Source organism: Aulostomus chinensis, chromosome 8 (genome assembly GCF_037954235.1).
Source record: "Aulostomus chinensis isolate RoL2024-O1b breed Wild chromosome 8, RoL_Achi_v1.0, whole genome shotgun sequence".
NCBI lineage: Eukaryota > Metazoa > Chordata > Actinopteri > Syngnathiformes > Aulostomidae > Aulostomus > Aulostomus chinensis.
The window spans coordinates 15,600,147-15,618,622 of NC_141327.1; the positions used below are offsets into that span (position 1 = coordinate 15,600,147).

General features: G+C 41.5%; 1 protein-coding gene across 1 annotated transcript; it reads left to right on the top strand.

Annotated features, from left to right (window-relative positions):
- Window positions 1–980: 980 nt before the first annotated feature.
- Window positions 981–11,029, top strand: LOC147257351 (uncharacterized). The gene is made up of 4 exons (XM_086211224.1): window positions 981–1,118; window positions 4,524–6,680; window positions 8,382–8,455; window positions 9,534–11,029. The coding sequence occupies exons 2-4, from the start codon at window positions 4,562–4,564 to the stop codon at window positions 9,621–9,623; spliced, it is 2,283 nt and encodes a 760-aa protein (XP_086067350.1). The 5' UTR covers window positions 981–1,118; window positions 4,524–4,561; the 3' UTR covers window positions 9,624–11,029.
- The last annotated feature ends 7,447 nt before the right edge of the window (window positions 11,030–18,476 follow it).

An 18,476-nucleotide genomic window follows, 5' to 3' on the forward strand; every position in this document is an offset into this window, starting at 1 on the left:
CTGAGAGCCCACCCACAGACGGAGCTAAGGACCAAAAGTCGTGAGACACTTCAACTCATTGGGACAGGAAATTTCAAAATGTAAAAAAAGAAAGAAAAAAAAGACATATTTACTTTTCAAATTTAGAACATGCTTTTGTTTGTCACTTAGCAGATACTCAATTGGATGTTTTTTTGGGGGGTTTAAAAAAAATCAATTTATTTGAATCAATAACTATTCCAGATTGAACTTCTGCATTGGAAGTAGTTTTGCATTTGTTGTAGCTGTAGTGTTGTAGCTCAGATGACTAACGAGAGGAGTCAGTTGAGGTGGTTCGGGCATCTGGTGAGGATGTCTCCTGGACACCTCCCTTGGGAGGTCTTCCAGGCATGTCTGACCAGGAGGAGGCCTCAGGGCCGACCCAGGACACGCTGGAGGGATTATATCTCTCGGCTGGCCTGGGAACGCCTTGGGATTCCCCCGGAAGAGCTGGTGGAAGTGGCTGGGGAGAGTACAGTGTGAGCTTCCTTGCTGAGGCTGCTGCCCCCGCGACCCGGATATGTGGAGGACGACGAAGACGGAGGCTCAGATGTTGAATGATTTGTAGAATCATGTGTAGATGTTGACTCATCTTGATGTGCCTGCTTTATGAATTAATAGGTTTATTCATTATTCTGCTGTAAATTACAACTGGAATATATCTGAAAACATGAACTGAAGTCTAATTTTGTACCAGATTGTAAAGTAAAATTGTTGTTGTCCCACATAAACATCCCTCTCATTCTTTCATTCACTTGCACACTGAAAATAATTAACATGTGTTGCTCACTAACAGGATTAGTACAACACGTCTTCTAATCCACAAAAATAGGGTAAGCCTCTAGCACATGTGTGTGTCATTCATGTGGTATTGCTACTGAGCATTGTATGTAAATGTGGGTGTGCACAACCACGTGTCGGGTGTTAGTGTGCACAACACACACACACACACACACACACACATATTCAGCGAGGAGGTAGAACTACGACATAAAGAAGGTTCCTTATGTGTTGTTAACAACAGCGGCCTCAAAAGAGGAAATAATGAATTCTCCGGAATTTGTATTTATTTAAAATGCATCTTCAAAGCTGATTTGCAGGTAAGCGCTTATTCTTGTTTTGTGTAAACTGCTTTTGTCGGACTCATAACTGTAGTTCTCGTGAGTAAATCCAAGATTAGTTTCTCTGAACAACTCGTGGTGAGACCTCTTTGCCACACTGATTAAAATATATCAAAGTAAGATGTAAGATGTATAAAAAAAAAAGATTATATCAACTCTCATAAGATAGCAACCAAATAAATTCTAATTAGGGAAAACTGCATTTATTCTAATTCATTTACATCTTTGTCAAATACCCTTAAATCTTTTACTACCTTAGGACACCACCAGCCCCAGAAAGGAGGGAAAATCTCACTTGTAAGGCCTGTACCAGATGTATTTTTAATGATAATTATGATTTTTCTGTTCTTTTGGTAAAGTGAGCCCTCTTTGTAGATAATGAGCCCAAACACAATAGCCTGTTATGTAACAGACTTTTAATCTGCAATCTCTTGCAACCTCACTTACCCAATAAATTGGAGAACTTTTGGCTAAATTCTGCTGGCTTTCATTGTGCACTTCGGAGATTAAAAGAACCTGGCATGTCACATGTGCAATTATTGTTGATGCAAATGTGCAAAAAGGGAAATATCTCAGCATGTCCTGTCAGATTATATGACTGCGCTGCAACTAAAAGGAGGGGTTCGTTTCGCCGTACTGCTGCAGGATCCATTTGCAAAAGGATTTAAGATCATTTGTTTTCAACAGAATCAGCAGGTGTGGATAAATCAGTCACAGAGACCTGTTCTGTGACCTTTTATAAACTAGATGAGAGTGAGGGTTTTTTTGTTTGTTTTTTGGAACATTTGGTCCAGTTTGAATTGAAGTAGAGTTAATAGACTATAAATAATCCTGTCTGGATTTTCTTTTTGTAAAGGTGCAGTCTTCACAAACCTTGACCATTCCTGCTCTCACTATACCCCCGTGAGACAGAGGTCAGTCTGACATGACATGAGCAGCAGCGGCGGCTACATTTCGTAAAGAGCCTCGGATGGAACCAGTGACATATTTTCATAGTTTATTCTGTAGATACGAGAGAAGCTGCCTTATCTGGAATATATGTCTGTTTTTCTTAGAAGAGTTAACAACCTTGGAATGTGGCAGGTGACTTATTTTACCAATGATGGTTTTTAGTGAGATTCTCCCAACCTGCCATGGTTGATGATCAGCAGCGTTTATAGTTCTCATGACTCACTGCTCCCTCCTCTTGCTCCCTCCTGTCTTGCTCACCCTAATTTACCCACATTAGGCAGCATTGTTCTGGCCCTGGTGCCCCTGTCTACAACTGCTACCATGTTAGCTGCCCATCCTTATTATAGCGACATGAGGGGCCACATGTAATGTGACCCTATCTACCTACATACACCCATAGTCTGACTGTCTGAGGCTCCATCCTTCCCAGTTCTTCAGAGATAGCTATCCCAAGTGCTGTGATCTACATTCCCCTAATTGATCAGTCACAGTTTTGGAGTCTGGCCCAGTCCGAGTGGCTCAGCAAGAATTATAGCAGAGGGGAATGGGAGTTGGTCAAGAGTGCAGTGTGTGTGTGTGTGTGTGTGCGTGTGTGTGTGTGTGTGCGTGTGTGTGTGTATGAGGTAGAGAGAGAGAGAGAGGAGTGAGAGAGAGATATGAGAAGGAAAACAACACTAATGTTAGATTAAACTCGAGAAGGGCATGATATAGTGACTCGCCTTTAGTTTGTATTCTTTGTGGGGGCCCCATTACCCTATTATTTCTGTGTGTGTGTGTGTGTGTGTGTGTGTGTGTGTGTGTGTGTGTGTGTGTGTGTGTGTGTGTGTGTGTGTGTGTGTGTGTGTGTGTGTATTTGATTATTCATGTTGTGGTCACATTATGGGAGGAAGAAGCACATCCCCATAACATAAATCAAATCAATTAATATAAGTCAACATAATGCCCTCTGAAGCATAATGTCCTCTGTGTGTGTGTGTGTGTGTATGTGTGTGTGTGTGTGTGTGTGTGTGTTCCACTGAGCCATTCCCAGCTTGTAAGCTGATTAAAGAAAGGTGTGTTCAGCAGAAAACTTTATACACTCAAGTGGTGCAGTATTTATGTCTGGCCATTACTTCAGAAGCGAAAACTGAGAACAATGGTATTAAGAGACTGCCTGCTATAAGACTGAATAAATAATAATAATAATAATAATAATAATGATAATAACAACAACAATAATAATAATAATAATAATAATAGTAATAATAATAATAATAATAATAATAATAATAATAATAATAATAATAACAACAATAATAATAATAATAATAATAATAATAATAATAACACAAGTGCTGCCAGGCCATCATGTACTGAACCCACCTGCAAATGCAGAGGTGGGTGACAGAGTAAACCTGACATAAAGCATCTTACGTTGCCCCCCGGCACGCTCCTCGTCAGCCTCGCTGAAACTCAAACCACAAAATGACAGAATTGTGTTCCATCTGATGGCTTAAAAGAGAAACAGGGCGCTATCATTCTAAAAAAGAAAAAATATATTAAAAAAGTATTTCAGTGGGTGGCACGATGGTGCAGTGGTCAGCACTGTGGCCTCACAACAAGAAGGTTCTGGGTTCGAGTCCCAGCTCCATCACAGGATCTTTCTGTGTGGAGTCTGCGTGTTCTCCCTGTTCCTGTGTGGGTTCTCTCTGGTACTCCAGCTTCCTCCCACAGTCCAAAGACATCAAGAGGGGACGAGGCTGATTGATACTCTAAATTGACTGTAGGTGTGACTGTGAGTGTGAATGGTTGTCTGTCTCTATGTGTTGGCCCTGTGATGGACTGGTGACCCCTCTAGGGTGAACCCCGCCTTTTGCCTGAAGGCAGCTGGGATAGGCTCCAGCCCCCCCCCCCCCCGACCCTTGACAGGATAAAAGGTAGAAAATGAATGGATGGATGAAAAAGAATTTCACTTTCAAGAAAAGAGTACTTTGTATTGAATGGACGGTTGTTTGGTTTAGTTTACATGTTCAAATACAATCAGCGCATTAGATATCAGCGATACGTGATAAAAACCAGGATTTCTGATGGCCGACCAGGGACGACTTCTTTGATTCTAAAATAGAAATAAAAGTTTGTAAATTCTACTTTATAGAAATAAATGGGGGAAGAACTATACCTTCTATTTTCAAGAGGAATAAAGTTTCTTGAGAATGGTTCTCAAAGCTGTCTTTTGTTGTTTTTTTGCCTATTAGCTGTACAGCACTGCATTTCTAGTTGAGTTTGGTATGAATGATGAAATGGAAATAACATAACAGTCATAATAAATGCAGTGTGGTATTACAACATCATAACCCATAATTTCATCTGCACTGCAATAATGAGCTATAACATGATTGTGCATGTTTGCTGTTGTAATCACGCTGTTATCCTCCTCTTTGTTTCTCTGCTCAGACTTCTGCTCCGAACGGTTATAAAGCAGACTTGTCACCATGGCAACAAAGCCTGTGCCCTTGCAGGATCCTGCCAGCTCACATGATGAGCAGGTCAGTGAGTCCTGGATGCTGGAGGAAGCCGGCACATGCCACAAATCCTCTTTGTATGACAAAAAAATGGCCCCCACAGCAGTACCTGAGGAGGACTTGGATGTGTGTGAGACCGAAGGTCCAGATGAAATGACAGAATTAGTAAAAGAAGCACTGCAGGCTCATGAAGAATCTGAAGACTTCATGAATCTAATAGGTCAAGATGCTTTCCCACCTCCCCCTCCCCTTGGTGTGTTATCAACAGAAGAATGTGTTGAGAAAGAGTATTTTTCCAGTCTTGAGAGAGAGGTGACTGAATGGATCAGTGAGCTCATCTCTGACCCAACCAATAACTCCACATCTCCTGATAACCAGACTACTCAGGAATGGCCACAGACGCCTCAGCTCATTGAGCCGAGTGATAGCCAGGTAGATTCAACATCTGAGGAGATGATGGGAGATACAATAGGGAATTCTACTGAGCCGAACTCCTCTGCTGATATTTTTAGGAATAGTGAAACTCATTCAGCTGACAGAAATTCCCCTCATTACCAAGCTGACGTGTACACAGTTTGTTCCCCTCCTTTTGCCGATGAAAGTGAGGAGGAAGAGGAGCAGGAGCATCGAGGGGGGACAATTTCCTCTGACCCAACCTCATCACATCCTGCAGTACTCACACTCATGCAACAGGGGGCGCTGTTGTCCCAGGACCACACCGAACCTGACCCCAGGGGAGAAAACCAGGAAGCTGCTCAACAGGTGCTCAGCCAGAGCTCCGCACCTTTGTCAACCGTTGCCATAGAGCTGTCCGATCAGGGCGGGGCAGCTTCTCAAAGCTCTGGTTGTGTTGTTGCTGTGAGAAAAAGGCACAGCAGGGCGGAGGGACAGACAGAGGGAGAAACAGGTGGTGAAGAAGGAGAGAGAGAGAGTGGAGGGAGTGAGGTAGCTGGACCAGAACTGGTAATATATTCAAGAATACAGGAAAAGAAGACAGAGAGTGTGTCTTGTCAGCACATGAGACCCATAAGAATGGAGAGCGACTGGTGTGATGACAGTGACAGTGGAGTATCAGCAGACTTCTCCCCATGCAGCACTTTGGATACCAACGTTTCTACAGGCGCTCAAGCTGCTCCACCAAAAGAGACACCCATCGAGAGGGAGATTAGACGGGCGATAGAGCGAGAACAAAGCCTGAGAAGGTCAAGAGGGCTTCCAAATCCACCCAAGTCCCCGGAGTATGTGGAGATCCCTTTGAGGAAAACAGTTCTCTGCCAGGCTTTACCCTCTAAGTCTGAGAGGTGTCAAGGCAAGGACAGGGAGTTTGCAGGCAAAAAGATGCAGCATGAGATCCACGAGGAGGCCCAGCGGGAGCAGGCTCTGGTCAAGCTGGGGAGAGTTCCTGGTTTCTATGACAAAGGTACAGTTCGACAACTAAAAGAGAGGAAACAGCTTTTCGAGGCCTTCCAGAAACCCAGTGACTCTGAAACAAGTAAACCCTGGTCGCCAGTTAGTGGCATTTCAACTGCTGAGAACCAAGAGGACATCTCCTCACAAGTACCCTCAGAGACAAGGTACAGTATTGGACCCAGTCAGAATGCCAAAAAAGGGAGTTCCACCTCTTCAAAGCCCAGAGGACCTGGGGTCTCTGAGGGGAGGAGCAGCCAGGTCATCATTCTGGAGAATAACCTGAGTGTCCCAGCACAGAAGCTCTACCTCAGCAAGCTAGAGGCAGACAGTGGCACCCCTGTCAACTCTGGATGTCCTCGCACTCCACCATCCAGGGCAGGAGGACATGGAGGGGTCACAGAGACAGATCAGGAAATGCATAAGGAGAACCCATTTTTCAAGCTGCGCTGCTCCACAAATTTAGTTAAAGTGGAGCAAGATATCAGGGAGGCTCAAGAGAGAGAGATGGAGCTCCGCAAGCAGAGGATCAGCCTTTATGGAGGTGCAAGAGAGTTAGGATGTGGTGGAGGGAGGCGAGCCAGCATGGACGGACAGAAATCATCCTCAGTTCCTCTAAACGGGCTGACTGTTCCAGACCTACCTGGTTCATCATCCAGGAGAGGAAGTGGATCCACCACAGGTTAGTGTAGCTCTGATGATTGGTGTTCAGCATGTGTGTGTGTGTGTTTTTGTTTGTGTTTATGTGTGTGTGTGTGTGTGTGTGTGTGTGTGTGTGTGTGTGTGTGTGTGTGTGAGGAGTATAATTGATTCCCCCCCCATGCCTATAGGCCCACACAGACGATGTCTTTGTGTGTTCATGCTTGTGGGCGGGTGTCATTTTTATATCAGCAGTGAGATGATGAAAACCCTCTGAAACAGCCCTGCAAGCAACATCATTTCGTTTTACTCGCGGTCAGTGGAAAACCTCAGAACAGTAATGGAAACCAGAGTTACGCTGTTACGGGCAATGATTTTACACCAGAGAACATAAACTGTCATCAAGAAAATAAATGTCTTTAACTTCACGATAATTAATAACTCAATGTTGCAGGAAAATATGACACATGTCAAAAGTGTAATATAAGAGTCCAGCTATCAAAAATAGTATTCATGTCTTAAAATGATCGACCCTCAAATGAAAATATTAAATACGGCCAGAGATGGAAAATGTGATGATTTGTCTTTACTTAATGAGTTATTTCTCTGCCACCTTTATATCTGTACTTTCTACTCCTAATATTTTAAAAAACAGGTTTGTTACTTTGATGCACGACAGATAAAAACAACATAAAAGACATGAGAGAAAGAGACGAGAGTTTTAAGGTGATAGATGGCACGTTCTCCCAACAATTTGCTGCAGGGGGAGGTAACGCACGTAAACGTTGGTTGCCGCCTGCCAAAATATATCAAAGTAGAAGAAGATATCCATCAAAATAGTGAGAAGCTTAAAGATGGCGCTCGACATATTTATTTGTTAAAAAGAAGAGAAGAGACGAGTTATGGATGGAGAAAAATAGTGAAAGACAAAGAGTTTGTGCAAATGTGATGCATTTGAATCTCCAGTCGTCATGTAACAAAATGTAGAGTGTCCTACAGGACATGAAAAGGAAAATGAATCAATCACTATACGTACTTCAGCGTAGTCTGATATGCATTTTGAAGAATCACGCCAGAAAAGGTTGGCGAAAATATCAATATTTATAGAAAAAAACAGCTTTACAACTCATGCCAGCTTGATCTGGTTGTTGCCTTTCACAAAAAAAAAGAGAGAAAATTAAGCTCTGACTCAGTGAATCTGTGACCGACCAGCTGTTTCTGCTGCTGGCGTCTTCCTGAGTATTACCAGACTTGGTCTTGGTCCCTGGACCAAGTGGAACATGTCCAATAGTGGCTGGCATGAAAGAACAATCACAAACTACCCAACTGAAAGTAATTCCTCTCTAAGGCTCTATCCATTTTTCCCTGGTGTAAAGCGAAGAGGACCTCTTCTTCTCCTCTGTTCACGACAGCCATGCGTGATGTTGGTTTTACCATCATCCTCTGATGAAAACACACTTGCAGCCCAGTTTATTCACTCCAAACTAGTTGATGGAACATTTCCACAGCTGCCTTAAAATTCACTTGACATTTAAATGGAATATATCGTTGTACGGACACTACCTTCCGTCTAGTGTTTGCTTTGTGTTTCTATTAAATGATCTTTCTGTCTCTCATTTTTCTCTGCTGCTTCCCTGCGTTCACTCTAAATTTAATTTCATAAGCTTTAATTGTACACAATGAACAAAAACAGCTTTCTTGCTTCCTGCCTTTTTAAAAGAAATTATTTCTCTCTCTCTTCCAGTTCGTCAGTCTCATGGCAGGGTCAGTGTGTGGCCCCCGGCCCAGCCTGAAGAAGAAGAGATGAACCAGCCGGAGGTCAGCCCTGTTGCCACCCGCTCCCACTGCAATTACGTTTGGTGTGACACCTTCAATTAGTTGTTTAAATCATTACATAACCCCAACAGTGCTATCTGACCTTCAATGGGTCACCATTTTTACCCCCTGCATTAATTCTTGGTGACTCCAGAAGTGAGAAAGTACTAGCTAGCATATTTTTAGCATGAAACTGGGGCCTGACTTCTAACAACAGCAAAGCTGTCCTCAACATCCACGTTCAAACTCTCAAATATCATCCAGTATCATCATAATCAAAGTCCTCTTCAAGCCATGTGCTCGATAATCCACAAATTTTGATTTGACATGAATGCAAACCAATAGAAACTTTTGGTCGGATGCGATTGTGGCTGGCTGAGGTTTCACTTGAACATTCACAAAAAGCGACAAGGCCAAGGCTTTATTATGTAATTATGACGTGGCACACTTGGTGTAGGGCATGAAAATGTAGTCAAATCAGCTTGTGGAGTCTCCCTGTGATGCAGTTACGGAGATATCAGGTTCCAGCATGGTAAAGCCTCCAAGGGTGGAAATGTAGAAACAACTACGGGAGGCTTCCTTCAGTCCCTCGGCAGCAGGAACATGAACACTTGTTTCAAACCACACTGGCTTGCAGAGGTTGTAATGAAGAGAGGCTCTTGGGAGGATGTAAGCATCTCTTTTGCACCAAATATGGGCCACAAACATCTGATAAACATCTGAACAAACAGTAAGGAGCTTATCTTTACAGATAAGAGAAGGAGGCAAACAGCCTTCAGAGAGCGAGCGTCTGTAGAATAGGTTTGTGTGTGTTTGCAGAGAAAGAGCAAAGTCAATTCCACTGATTCTCTTTACCTGCCTGGTGGGTCTCACATCTCTTTGAAAGTATAGTATCTCTGATTAGTGCCACAGCGTGACTCCACTTCTTTTGTTCAGCCATCATCTATAAATCGGGTTTAATGGAGTAATTCATCCAAACATACATAAAGGAAATAAATCCATCTCTGTTAGCCTCTTTCTCCTGCTCCTGCACTTTCACAAATGTCTCCTTCCTCCATCCCTTTCTTCATCTTCTACCCAGGCGCTCCAGAGCCCCCACACACCCAGACGGAGGACACCTCTAGTGCATCACTGGGAGTCAGGCCTGGTCAACAGACACAACGAGGACTGAGGAGAGCAAATTTAGAGAGGGAGGACAGTTTACCGGGACTTTTTTGAAGTGGAGGGCTGAGAATAACTGGGCAAGCAGTGTCAGGGAAGAGCGATGATGAGGAGGATGAAAGAGAGGATGTGAAGTGAAAAGGAGGTCAGGGATTGAGCCTAGTGAGAGGAGGTCAAGAGGAAAAAAGAAGAGGGATGATGGGCTGAAAAACTGTCAAGACCTTCAGCACAGAAGGCAGAAAAATGAAGAGAAGGGTCACCTATTAGTGGTCCGACACTTGACCTGTTCCTGGTGCAGTTGGATAACACTGGAGAGGCTTCGTAGATGTAAAATGGCAAAAAATAAATGAATAAAAATGATAATAATAATAATAATAATAATAATGCACTGGAGAGCATTGTACATTGTACATTCCATAAAAGTTGTATTTTCAGACTTAAATGAACTTATTTTATGGGATTTTTAAGTCATAATGATAATATTTAGTGATGGGGGGGGGGGCGGCATGGCTCAGAGGTAGAGTGGCCGTCTAGCAACAGATGGGTCGCTGGTTCGATCCTCAGTTCCCCTGGAGACCATGTCTAGGTGTCCTTGAGCAAGATACTGAGCCCCTACAACGGACTGGCGACCCATTCAGGGTGAACCCCTCTCACCCAATGGCAGCTGGGATAGGCTCCAGCACCCCCCCCCCACACACACACACACACACACACACACAACCCCTTAACAGATAAGTGGTAGAGAAAATGGATGGATGGATTTTTGGTGATGAAAACAGTTTTAATTGTACCCATCATTTCTGAGGAACGCCAAATGGAGGAATAGAAAAAAAGTCAAATTACATTTTTAGACGAGATGGGTTTTTTCCCATTCTACAACCTGTAGCAGCCATAATTTGTTTTGGAATAAATTTTATTGAGTGTGTGAGCTGCTCTTAAAACCTATGAAAACTAAATACAAACCTGACATAGACTAAAAACTGTGAAAGGATTTCTTGACCAAACAGAAAGTAAGACTTTAGGGCTCTACTTTTTTTTTTAAAAATTATTTTAACAGACTCAGTTACCTCAGTAACACGAGAATAAAACTCTTTCTATTATTGGTCTTTCGGGCCTAAAGTACAAATGGTGACGGGGGGGGGGGTGCTGTAGTTATTTAAGTAAATCTACAAAAATAAACTAAAACCCAAATGAATTTGTCATTGTTTGTGGGCAAAAAGAAGCAGAGACTGTAGGGTAAAACAATATGTCACCACTAGTTTAATGTCTGGTAAGAGTTGTGAGTTCATTAAAACCACAGCAGCAGTGCGATGATTCCCCCCTTGCATACTTATACGTTATCAGGTTCTTACTGACAGTGTGTGAGTATTTTGTGGTCATTTCAGGGGGGTTGTTGTTAAGGGGGGGGGGGGGGATATTTTTCCATATTAGAACAGTCATCAAATCAGCAGAGACGAGTGCAACGACGACACCGCAGCCTCCTGGCGTGACTGGAGCCTTGAAGAGAATTCACTGCAGCGTTCTTTTATTTAATTGTTCTTGTTCTCCTAATGAAGTGGAAACATACCGGCTTCCGAATCACCGCACCAATCCATGCATAGGTAATTATTTTTGGTGAATTTGTGTTGCATCACCTCTTAAAGATGGATTATAGTGCAATAAATCACCATGAAAAATGGAAAGTTCTGGTTTTCAGAGCTGAACGATTCACGTTACGCATGAATAAGAGCTTCTTTGTTTTAAGACTCGTAACCTTTACAATTCATGTGGGTTGTGAATTATTCAGATGGGTTTGACATAATCTATCATATGAAGTGTTACTCTACAAAATCATTCAAATCAAGACTCTATCAGATGAAACAAGCTAAAGTACGTATTGATTTTTTTTTGTTATCTGCTTGTTTTGATTGAAGAACCTTTTGTAGAAACTTCAATTCCTCATTTTTTCCATAGAACAAAATAAAAAATTAAATACATTTACAGCAAGCGTCAATTCAATAATTTTCCTTTCACATTTTCTTTAAAGCTCCCATGTAAAAAAGCACGATCTGACCCCTTTGCCGCATTATGGGCTGTGACACAAATGAAATGGTCATAAAGGATGCTGATTATATATTTCTATATAATGGTTTAGTGAGAATATGCTGTGTAGACAGTACTGCCAGCTCTCACTCTTCAAAGATTTTTCACATAAAAGCCTGTTTTATGTAAGTTTCTAAGATCCCTAAAGTGTAGTGGTGAGCTATTTTCTGGAGCAGACTTCAGAATAATGTCAGGTGTGAAAGAAAGCTCTGACAGAAGTCGTAGTCATGAAGTATAAAGTTGATAAAACATGTTAGAGGGCTGAAGATTACAGTCCTGTGCTTGCTGGTGCTGGTACTAGTACATGCAGATTAAATGGGCTCAGTGACCTTTGCGTGACCTCATTATCTCAGGCTTGGAGAGGAGCGGGAGGTCGACCCAAACACAGAAACAATAAGGTAGGCTGGTCATGTAAAGTTGTTTTTTTTTTTTACATTTTTAATAGCAGATAATAAAAGTGAACTCACAAACACACAACTAAACAGAAATGAAGGTCACTGACAAGGACACAGCGCATGAAAAAAGATCGGGAAACAGACGCGGCACACCAACTACACGTGAAAGAGATCATCACCTTCTTACAATAGCTGTCTAAGTCATTTTTTGACAATTTTTTTTGCTTAAATCAACTCCTAATGATGTTTTGTCTCCAGTTCTTTTGTGTTTTCTGAAAAACTTGAAAAATTGACTGAGGCGATTATTTTAAGAAGGCGACAATATGGGATGTGCATGTGTGTGTGTGTGGGTGCATGTGTGTCAAACAAAATAAATCCAGTAAATGTGGCTTGTCTATCTCAATGAGCTGACCTGGAGACAATATAAACTGTCACAGAGTCTCTGAACACTCATCTGCCTCATGTTGTTCCTTATTTAGGTTTCATGTTCTGTTTGTATGTGGTAAAAGACAAACAAGTCTCCAATGGATACAGCTTTGGGAGACGTTAGAACTGAAAGACATAAATGCCCTCGTGTTGTAAGGAGGTAGCAAGATGTGTGTGTGTGTGTGTGTGTGTGTGTGTGTGTGTGTGTGTGTGTGTGTGTGTGTGTGTGTGTGTGTGTGTGTTTGAAAGAGAGGGAGAGAGAGAGATCAACAGACCACGCTTTAGTGACCTTCCAATCTCCTATGAATAATTTATCTCTTCATTCTGAGTGGACGCAGCCTGGTGACATTGTCTCTACATTATCATAGTTGAGCCCTGGCAAGTTAACTTCTCCAAATTATCATAATAATAATAAATGATTTATTCCTCACTAGCCAGCTAACCCTATCAGCTGTCACTTATCTAACAGGTTCCACTGCTGTAACATCCCTCGATATTAAATCTTACCGCTAAAATCTCTCAAGTTATTGCTTATTCATCCCTGACACTGACACCTGATCTATCTACTCAGACCCCTAAAAATAAGCTATATACACAACTGTGTTTCTCCTGCTGCACTCCAGACTCATTTTGCATGATATTTCATTATCACCCCCCCCCCCTAAAAAAAAAACCCTCCTGGCACTAAGTCAATGAAGCAACAGGGTGTGACACAGCCAGCGTGGAGGGGATTAGCCGCCGCTCTTGTAATACGTCTTTGTCCAGAGGAAAGTAGTTGACAAGACTTCTGAATTCTATCATGGTAACTGGTCTATAAATAAAACATCTTTATATATCAGTTTGTCACTTAAGGAGAAAACGGTCTTTGTGGGAATAAATTAGACATGTTTTCTTTTTTTTCCCCGTGTTCACTGAATTTTTTGACGCTCGTTTGAAAATTCACACATAACCCTGGTGATTTCTTGAGTTGTGTTAAGAAGCCTTTTTCTTTTTAGAAATTCCTCTCTGATAGCTTAACAAGCCTTTCCTTTGAGGTCATGGGTTTTAGACCCAGCCGCTGCGAAATAACCCTTCACATGTCTCGTCAGGCACTCGGATGACACATGATTTCAAATATAACCGTCATTTATCTTCCTTTTTTTTTGTTGTTTGTTTCTTTTTTGGCTCCATCTTCCTCTTCGAAAAGCTGAGCAAGATTAACGTTTGCGCAGCAGCTATGATTCATTTTTGCTGGTGATCATAAGAAGTGGGGAAACAGCTCTTTGTCTGAGAGAGTTATAAAAACACACCTTTATTTACATGCTTGATAGACCAGCATTATCTCTGTGCACGGCGTCGTAATTCACGCAGCCGCTCCAGCGTCTCGTGTGATGTGCGTCTGTAGAGTCAAATGACAAGAAAAGAGATTCAAGAGATTATTCTTTTGATTTTCTCACATACTGTATATGGCTCTTCTTTTTTTTTTTTGCATACTGTAATTCTCAGTGTGGGTGTGTTCTGTGGCTTTGATGTTCAAGAGAAGGATAAAATGGCAGCAAAGCTGAGTCACAGAGAATCAACATAAACCCGCGACAGCAATTTGCACCTCGTCTGTGTTCTATTGTACATGGCAAGGATGTGAACACACCCTTGATACTCTTTGACTGGTAGCAATGCAGCTTGACATGAAACTGTGTCTAATGATGACTCATTATGTCAATATGTCATTCCCAAAATGATGTTCGGACAACACATGATGGAGAATTTGTATGGGGATAGGGTTTTTAAATCTGCCCCCAACAGCCTCTGGAAATAGAAGTGAGTAAATCTGGAATATGTGGAATTTAATAGCAGCCAAGTTACTTTCCAATTTGCAAATAGAAAACACAACAATGGTATAAACATTGCTTCACTGGGTGTTGTCCAGGGAGTTGTCAGAAAAACTGATTTATGTATTCATAATTGATAAACAGTTTTCCTATATTAGTTAATTTACTACGTCACCAAGGCAGTGAAAATATGTTTAAAGGCATTTACAGACAAATAAAAGACCAAGGTCAGGAGTTCTAAGAGATAGAGCGGCTACAAGAGCTAGTCAGAGTATCAGCAATGAAATGAAATTGATTCTGACTCTCACTGGGAGCCGGTGGAGGGCCGGTGGTGGTGCAGGATCTCTACAGCTGGTGCTGGTTAAAAGCCACACTGCAGCGTTTAAAACAAATGTCATTACAGATGAATAAAAGTGAAATATATCTAATATATGTGATAATTGGCTTTTTTTTTCTTTCAACATATATTTCCATGATATACACACACACACACACACACACACACAATGGTTGGAAAGTATTCAGACCCCTTCACTTTTTTCACATTTTGTTGTGTTGCAGCTTTATGCTCAAATCTTTCGTTCATTTTTTCCTCATCAATCTACATGCAATACCCTGTAATGACAAAGTGAAACCAGAATTGAAGATTATTTTGCAAATTTATTAAAAATGAAAAACTGAAATATCACATTCTCATAAGTATTCAGACTGCACTCAGTACTTATTTGAAGCACCTTTGGCAGCGATTACAGCCTCCGGTCTTCTTGGGTATGAGATGACAAGACTTGCACACCTGGATTTGGGGATTTTCTGCCATTCTTCTCTGCAGATCCTCTCAAGCTCTGTCAGGTTGCATGGAGACTGTCAGTAGACCGCCGTTTTCAGATCTCTCCAGAGATGTTGGATTGGGTTCAAGTCATGGCTCTGGCTGGGCCACTCAAGGACATTCACAGAGTTGTCCCTAAGCCACTCCTCAGTGTCTTGCTGTGTGCTTTGGGTCATTGTCCTGTTGGAAGGTGAACCGTCGGCCCAGTCTGAGGTCCTGAGAGCTCTGGATCAGGTTTTCAGTCAGTACGTCTCTGTACTTTGCTCCGTTCAGCTTTCCCTCAACCCTGACCAGTCTCTCAGTCCCTGCTGCACAAAAACACCCCACAGCATGATGCTGCCACCACCATGCTTCACCGTTGGGATGGTATTTGGCAGGTGATGAGCCGTGCCTGGTTTCCTCCAGACATGACGCTTAGAATTAAGGCCAAACAGTTCAAGCTTGGTTTCATCAGAGAATCTTGTTTCTCATGGTCTGAGAGTCCTTTAGGTGCTTTTTTGCAAACTCCAAGCTGGCTTTCCTGTGTCTTTTACTGAAGAGAGGCTTCTGTCTTTTGGAGGAATTATGGAGGCCACAGTGCTCTTGGGAAGCTTCAATGCAGCAGAATTTTTTTTGTTGCCTTCCCCACATCTGTGCCTTGACACAATCCTGTCTCTGAGCTCTGCAGGCAGTCCCTTTGACCTCATGACTTGGTTTTTGCTCTGATCTGCATTGTCAGCTGTGAGACCTTCAATAGACAGGTGTGTGCCTTTCCAAATCATGTCCAGTTGAATTTACCACAGGTGGACTCCAATCAAGGTGTAGAAACATCTCAAAGATGATCAAGAGAAATGAGAGGCATCTGACCTAAATTTGACATGGCATAGCAAACGTCTGAATACTTATGAAAATGGGATATTTCAGTTTTCATTTTTAATAAATTTGCAAAAAGTTCTAAAATTCTGGTTTCACTTTGTTATCATGGGGTATTGAGTGTAGATGAGGAAAAAATGAACTTAAATGATTTTAGCATAAAGCTGCAACACAACAAAATGTGAAAAGGTGAAGGGGTCTGAATACTTTCCGAACCCATTGTGTATATATATATATATATATATATATATATATATATATATATATATATATAAGAAGATATAAAGAAGAGATTTCATCTGTTATTTATGATACACAAAAGGCGTAATATTATTTATTTGAAATTACTTCTTTTGACTGAGATAAATTAAAGACCATAATGTTGAGATAACAATTAATTATTCTGTCATCGTGAAATAACAAGTTCTTAGTCATTATGTAGAAATAAGAAATCCATGCTCTCTAAACTTCCATCCATCCATCCATCCATTTTCTTCCATTTATCCTGTTAAGGGTGGCGGGGGGCTGGAGCCTATCCCAGCAGCTTTCGGGCGAGAGGCGGGGTTCACCCTGGACGGGTCGCCAGTGGCTTTCTTAACTTCTGTACAGTAAAGCTTTAGTTCAACCAAAAACATTCTTTCAATTCTTGAATCCCTGCATGATTAAATCACAAGGAAGAATTTGCAGGTCCTACAGGTGATCGTGGGTTTAAAAAAAAACCTCAATATTTGAAATGTAAAGGCTAAAACAAAATTATTAAGTAAAAATCTTACACAAAGTGTTGATAGTCATTGTAATGGATAATAGTAAATATATAATTATATACTTAGCTTCAGGGAAATGATGAGTAACAAACAATTATCCTACCATGAAAGTATCATCTCATGTAGCCTACGCGATGGTTCTGGAGGAACAAATAATTTTTTTACATTTTTTTTTTAGATGTTTTCTTTTTAAGGCTCACGGTCTGAAAAAAAAAGAAAAAAGAAAAACATTTATTACACTTTGCTGGACTTCTTGCAGCACAGGAAATGTGCGCGCGCACACACACACACACACACACACACATACACACACACACACATACACACACACACACACACATACACACACACGACTTTGTCTGACAGCAACTGTGTACCACCGGTTTAAATGGCCGTCAGAAAGCCCTCACATATTAGAACCAGTGAGAGGGTGAGAGGGGGATGTGTGCCAATTATTAATATGACCTGACACCTGTGATGCTTTTGTTTTGAGTTGCTGTCAGAATGTTTTGCCATAAACTGACAATGGGGGGGGGGGGGTGTGAACATTTTTTTTGCAAGGCTTCTTACATTCCTTATATTTTGCATAGGCAACTGAAAAAGATTACACTCAATTACCGGCACCAGCTCTTACCTTTGTAATTTGAAGGACTCTACTAGGTTGTAACATTAATATTACTGACTGTTCCTATGAGGATGCTGAGAAAAAGAGATGAACCGCCAGCGGACCGAAAAAGCCTTGAGCTGAAGTCTGTGATGGATTTTTGGAAAATTGACAAAGCACTTTCTTTGTCACGTAAGCTATTAATAATCACCTGAATGTACCGCAGAATAAATACTCGCTTTATTCACGCCAGAGCCACTTCAATCACCTTAATACATTCACAATGAGCACTGCATCAGATTAAGTTGAATTATGAAAACTGAAAAACGTCTGGCAAAACTTTTCAGGATATAGATGTAACAGCAATACCTCCCACCACCTTAGATTTCCTCCATTCGTCTGCTACATTATAGACTCAGTGTGGGCTGGCAATAAAAGAGCAATTATCATGAATAGCAAGAAAGAAAGTCACTTAACGCTGACTAATGACTGAGTGTGTCACATATGCACACTAGAGGGTGAGGCTGCTCTCAAGCCGTGAGGGGTGTGGATTTCGTCCACCAACATACTGAAGTCACATTATTCAGGTGTCTTATCGTTATTCTGCTTCTTATTCAAACAACTCTGCCCAGTGTCATTGTCCAGAGCTCAGAATCGTCACTGGGTGTCCATGTAACCTCAGCGACAGCTCAACTCTGAGTCAGACACAGCTGAAAGTCAGTTTCTTCAATTGTTCCGTGTCGTTGTGTATAAAAGGGGAGGGAATGGCTATGGTCACATCGGCCTTTGACAGACAGTAATGCTGCTGCACTTCAAAATAATGGAAAATAAATAACTGTTAGTTAATGTTTAGTTTAGCATTACTCAAGCATCATTAACCATTTGTAAGTGCTTTATTGTAAAGCGAGGAACATGCATCCCTTCAGTTTTCTATCCATCACTGTGATAACCTGTAAATGTAAGATGAAAATCATTAGTACATGATGACACATTAGTAAGCCATTAACTGAAAGTTAATTAAGCATTAACTAACCATCAATAATTAGTCCTTATTCTAAAGTGTTGCCATGTCGCAAAACCAGTAAAACGGAATCATATTTCCCCTG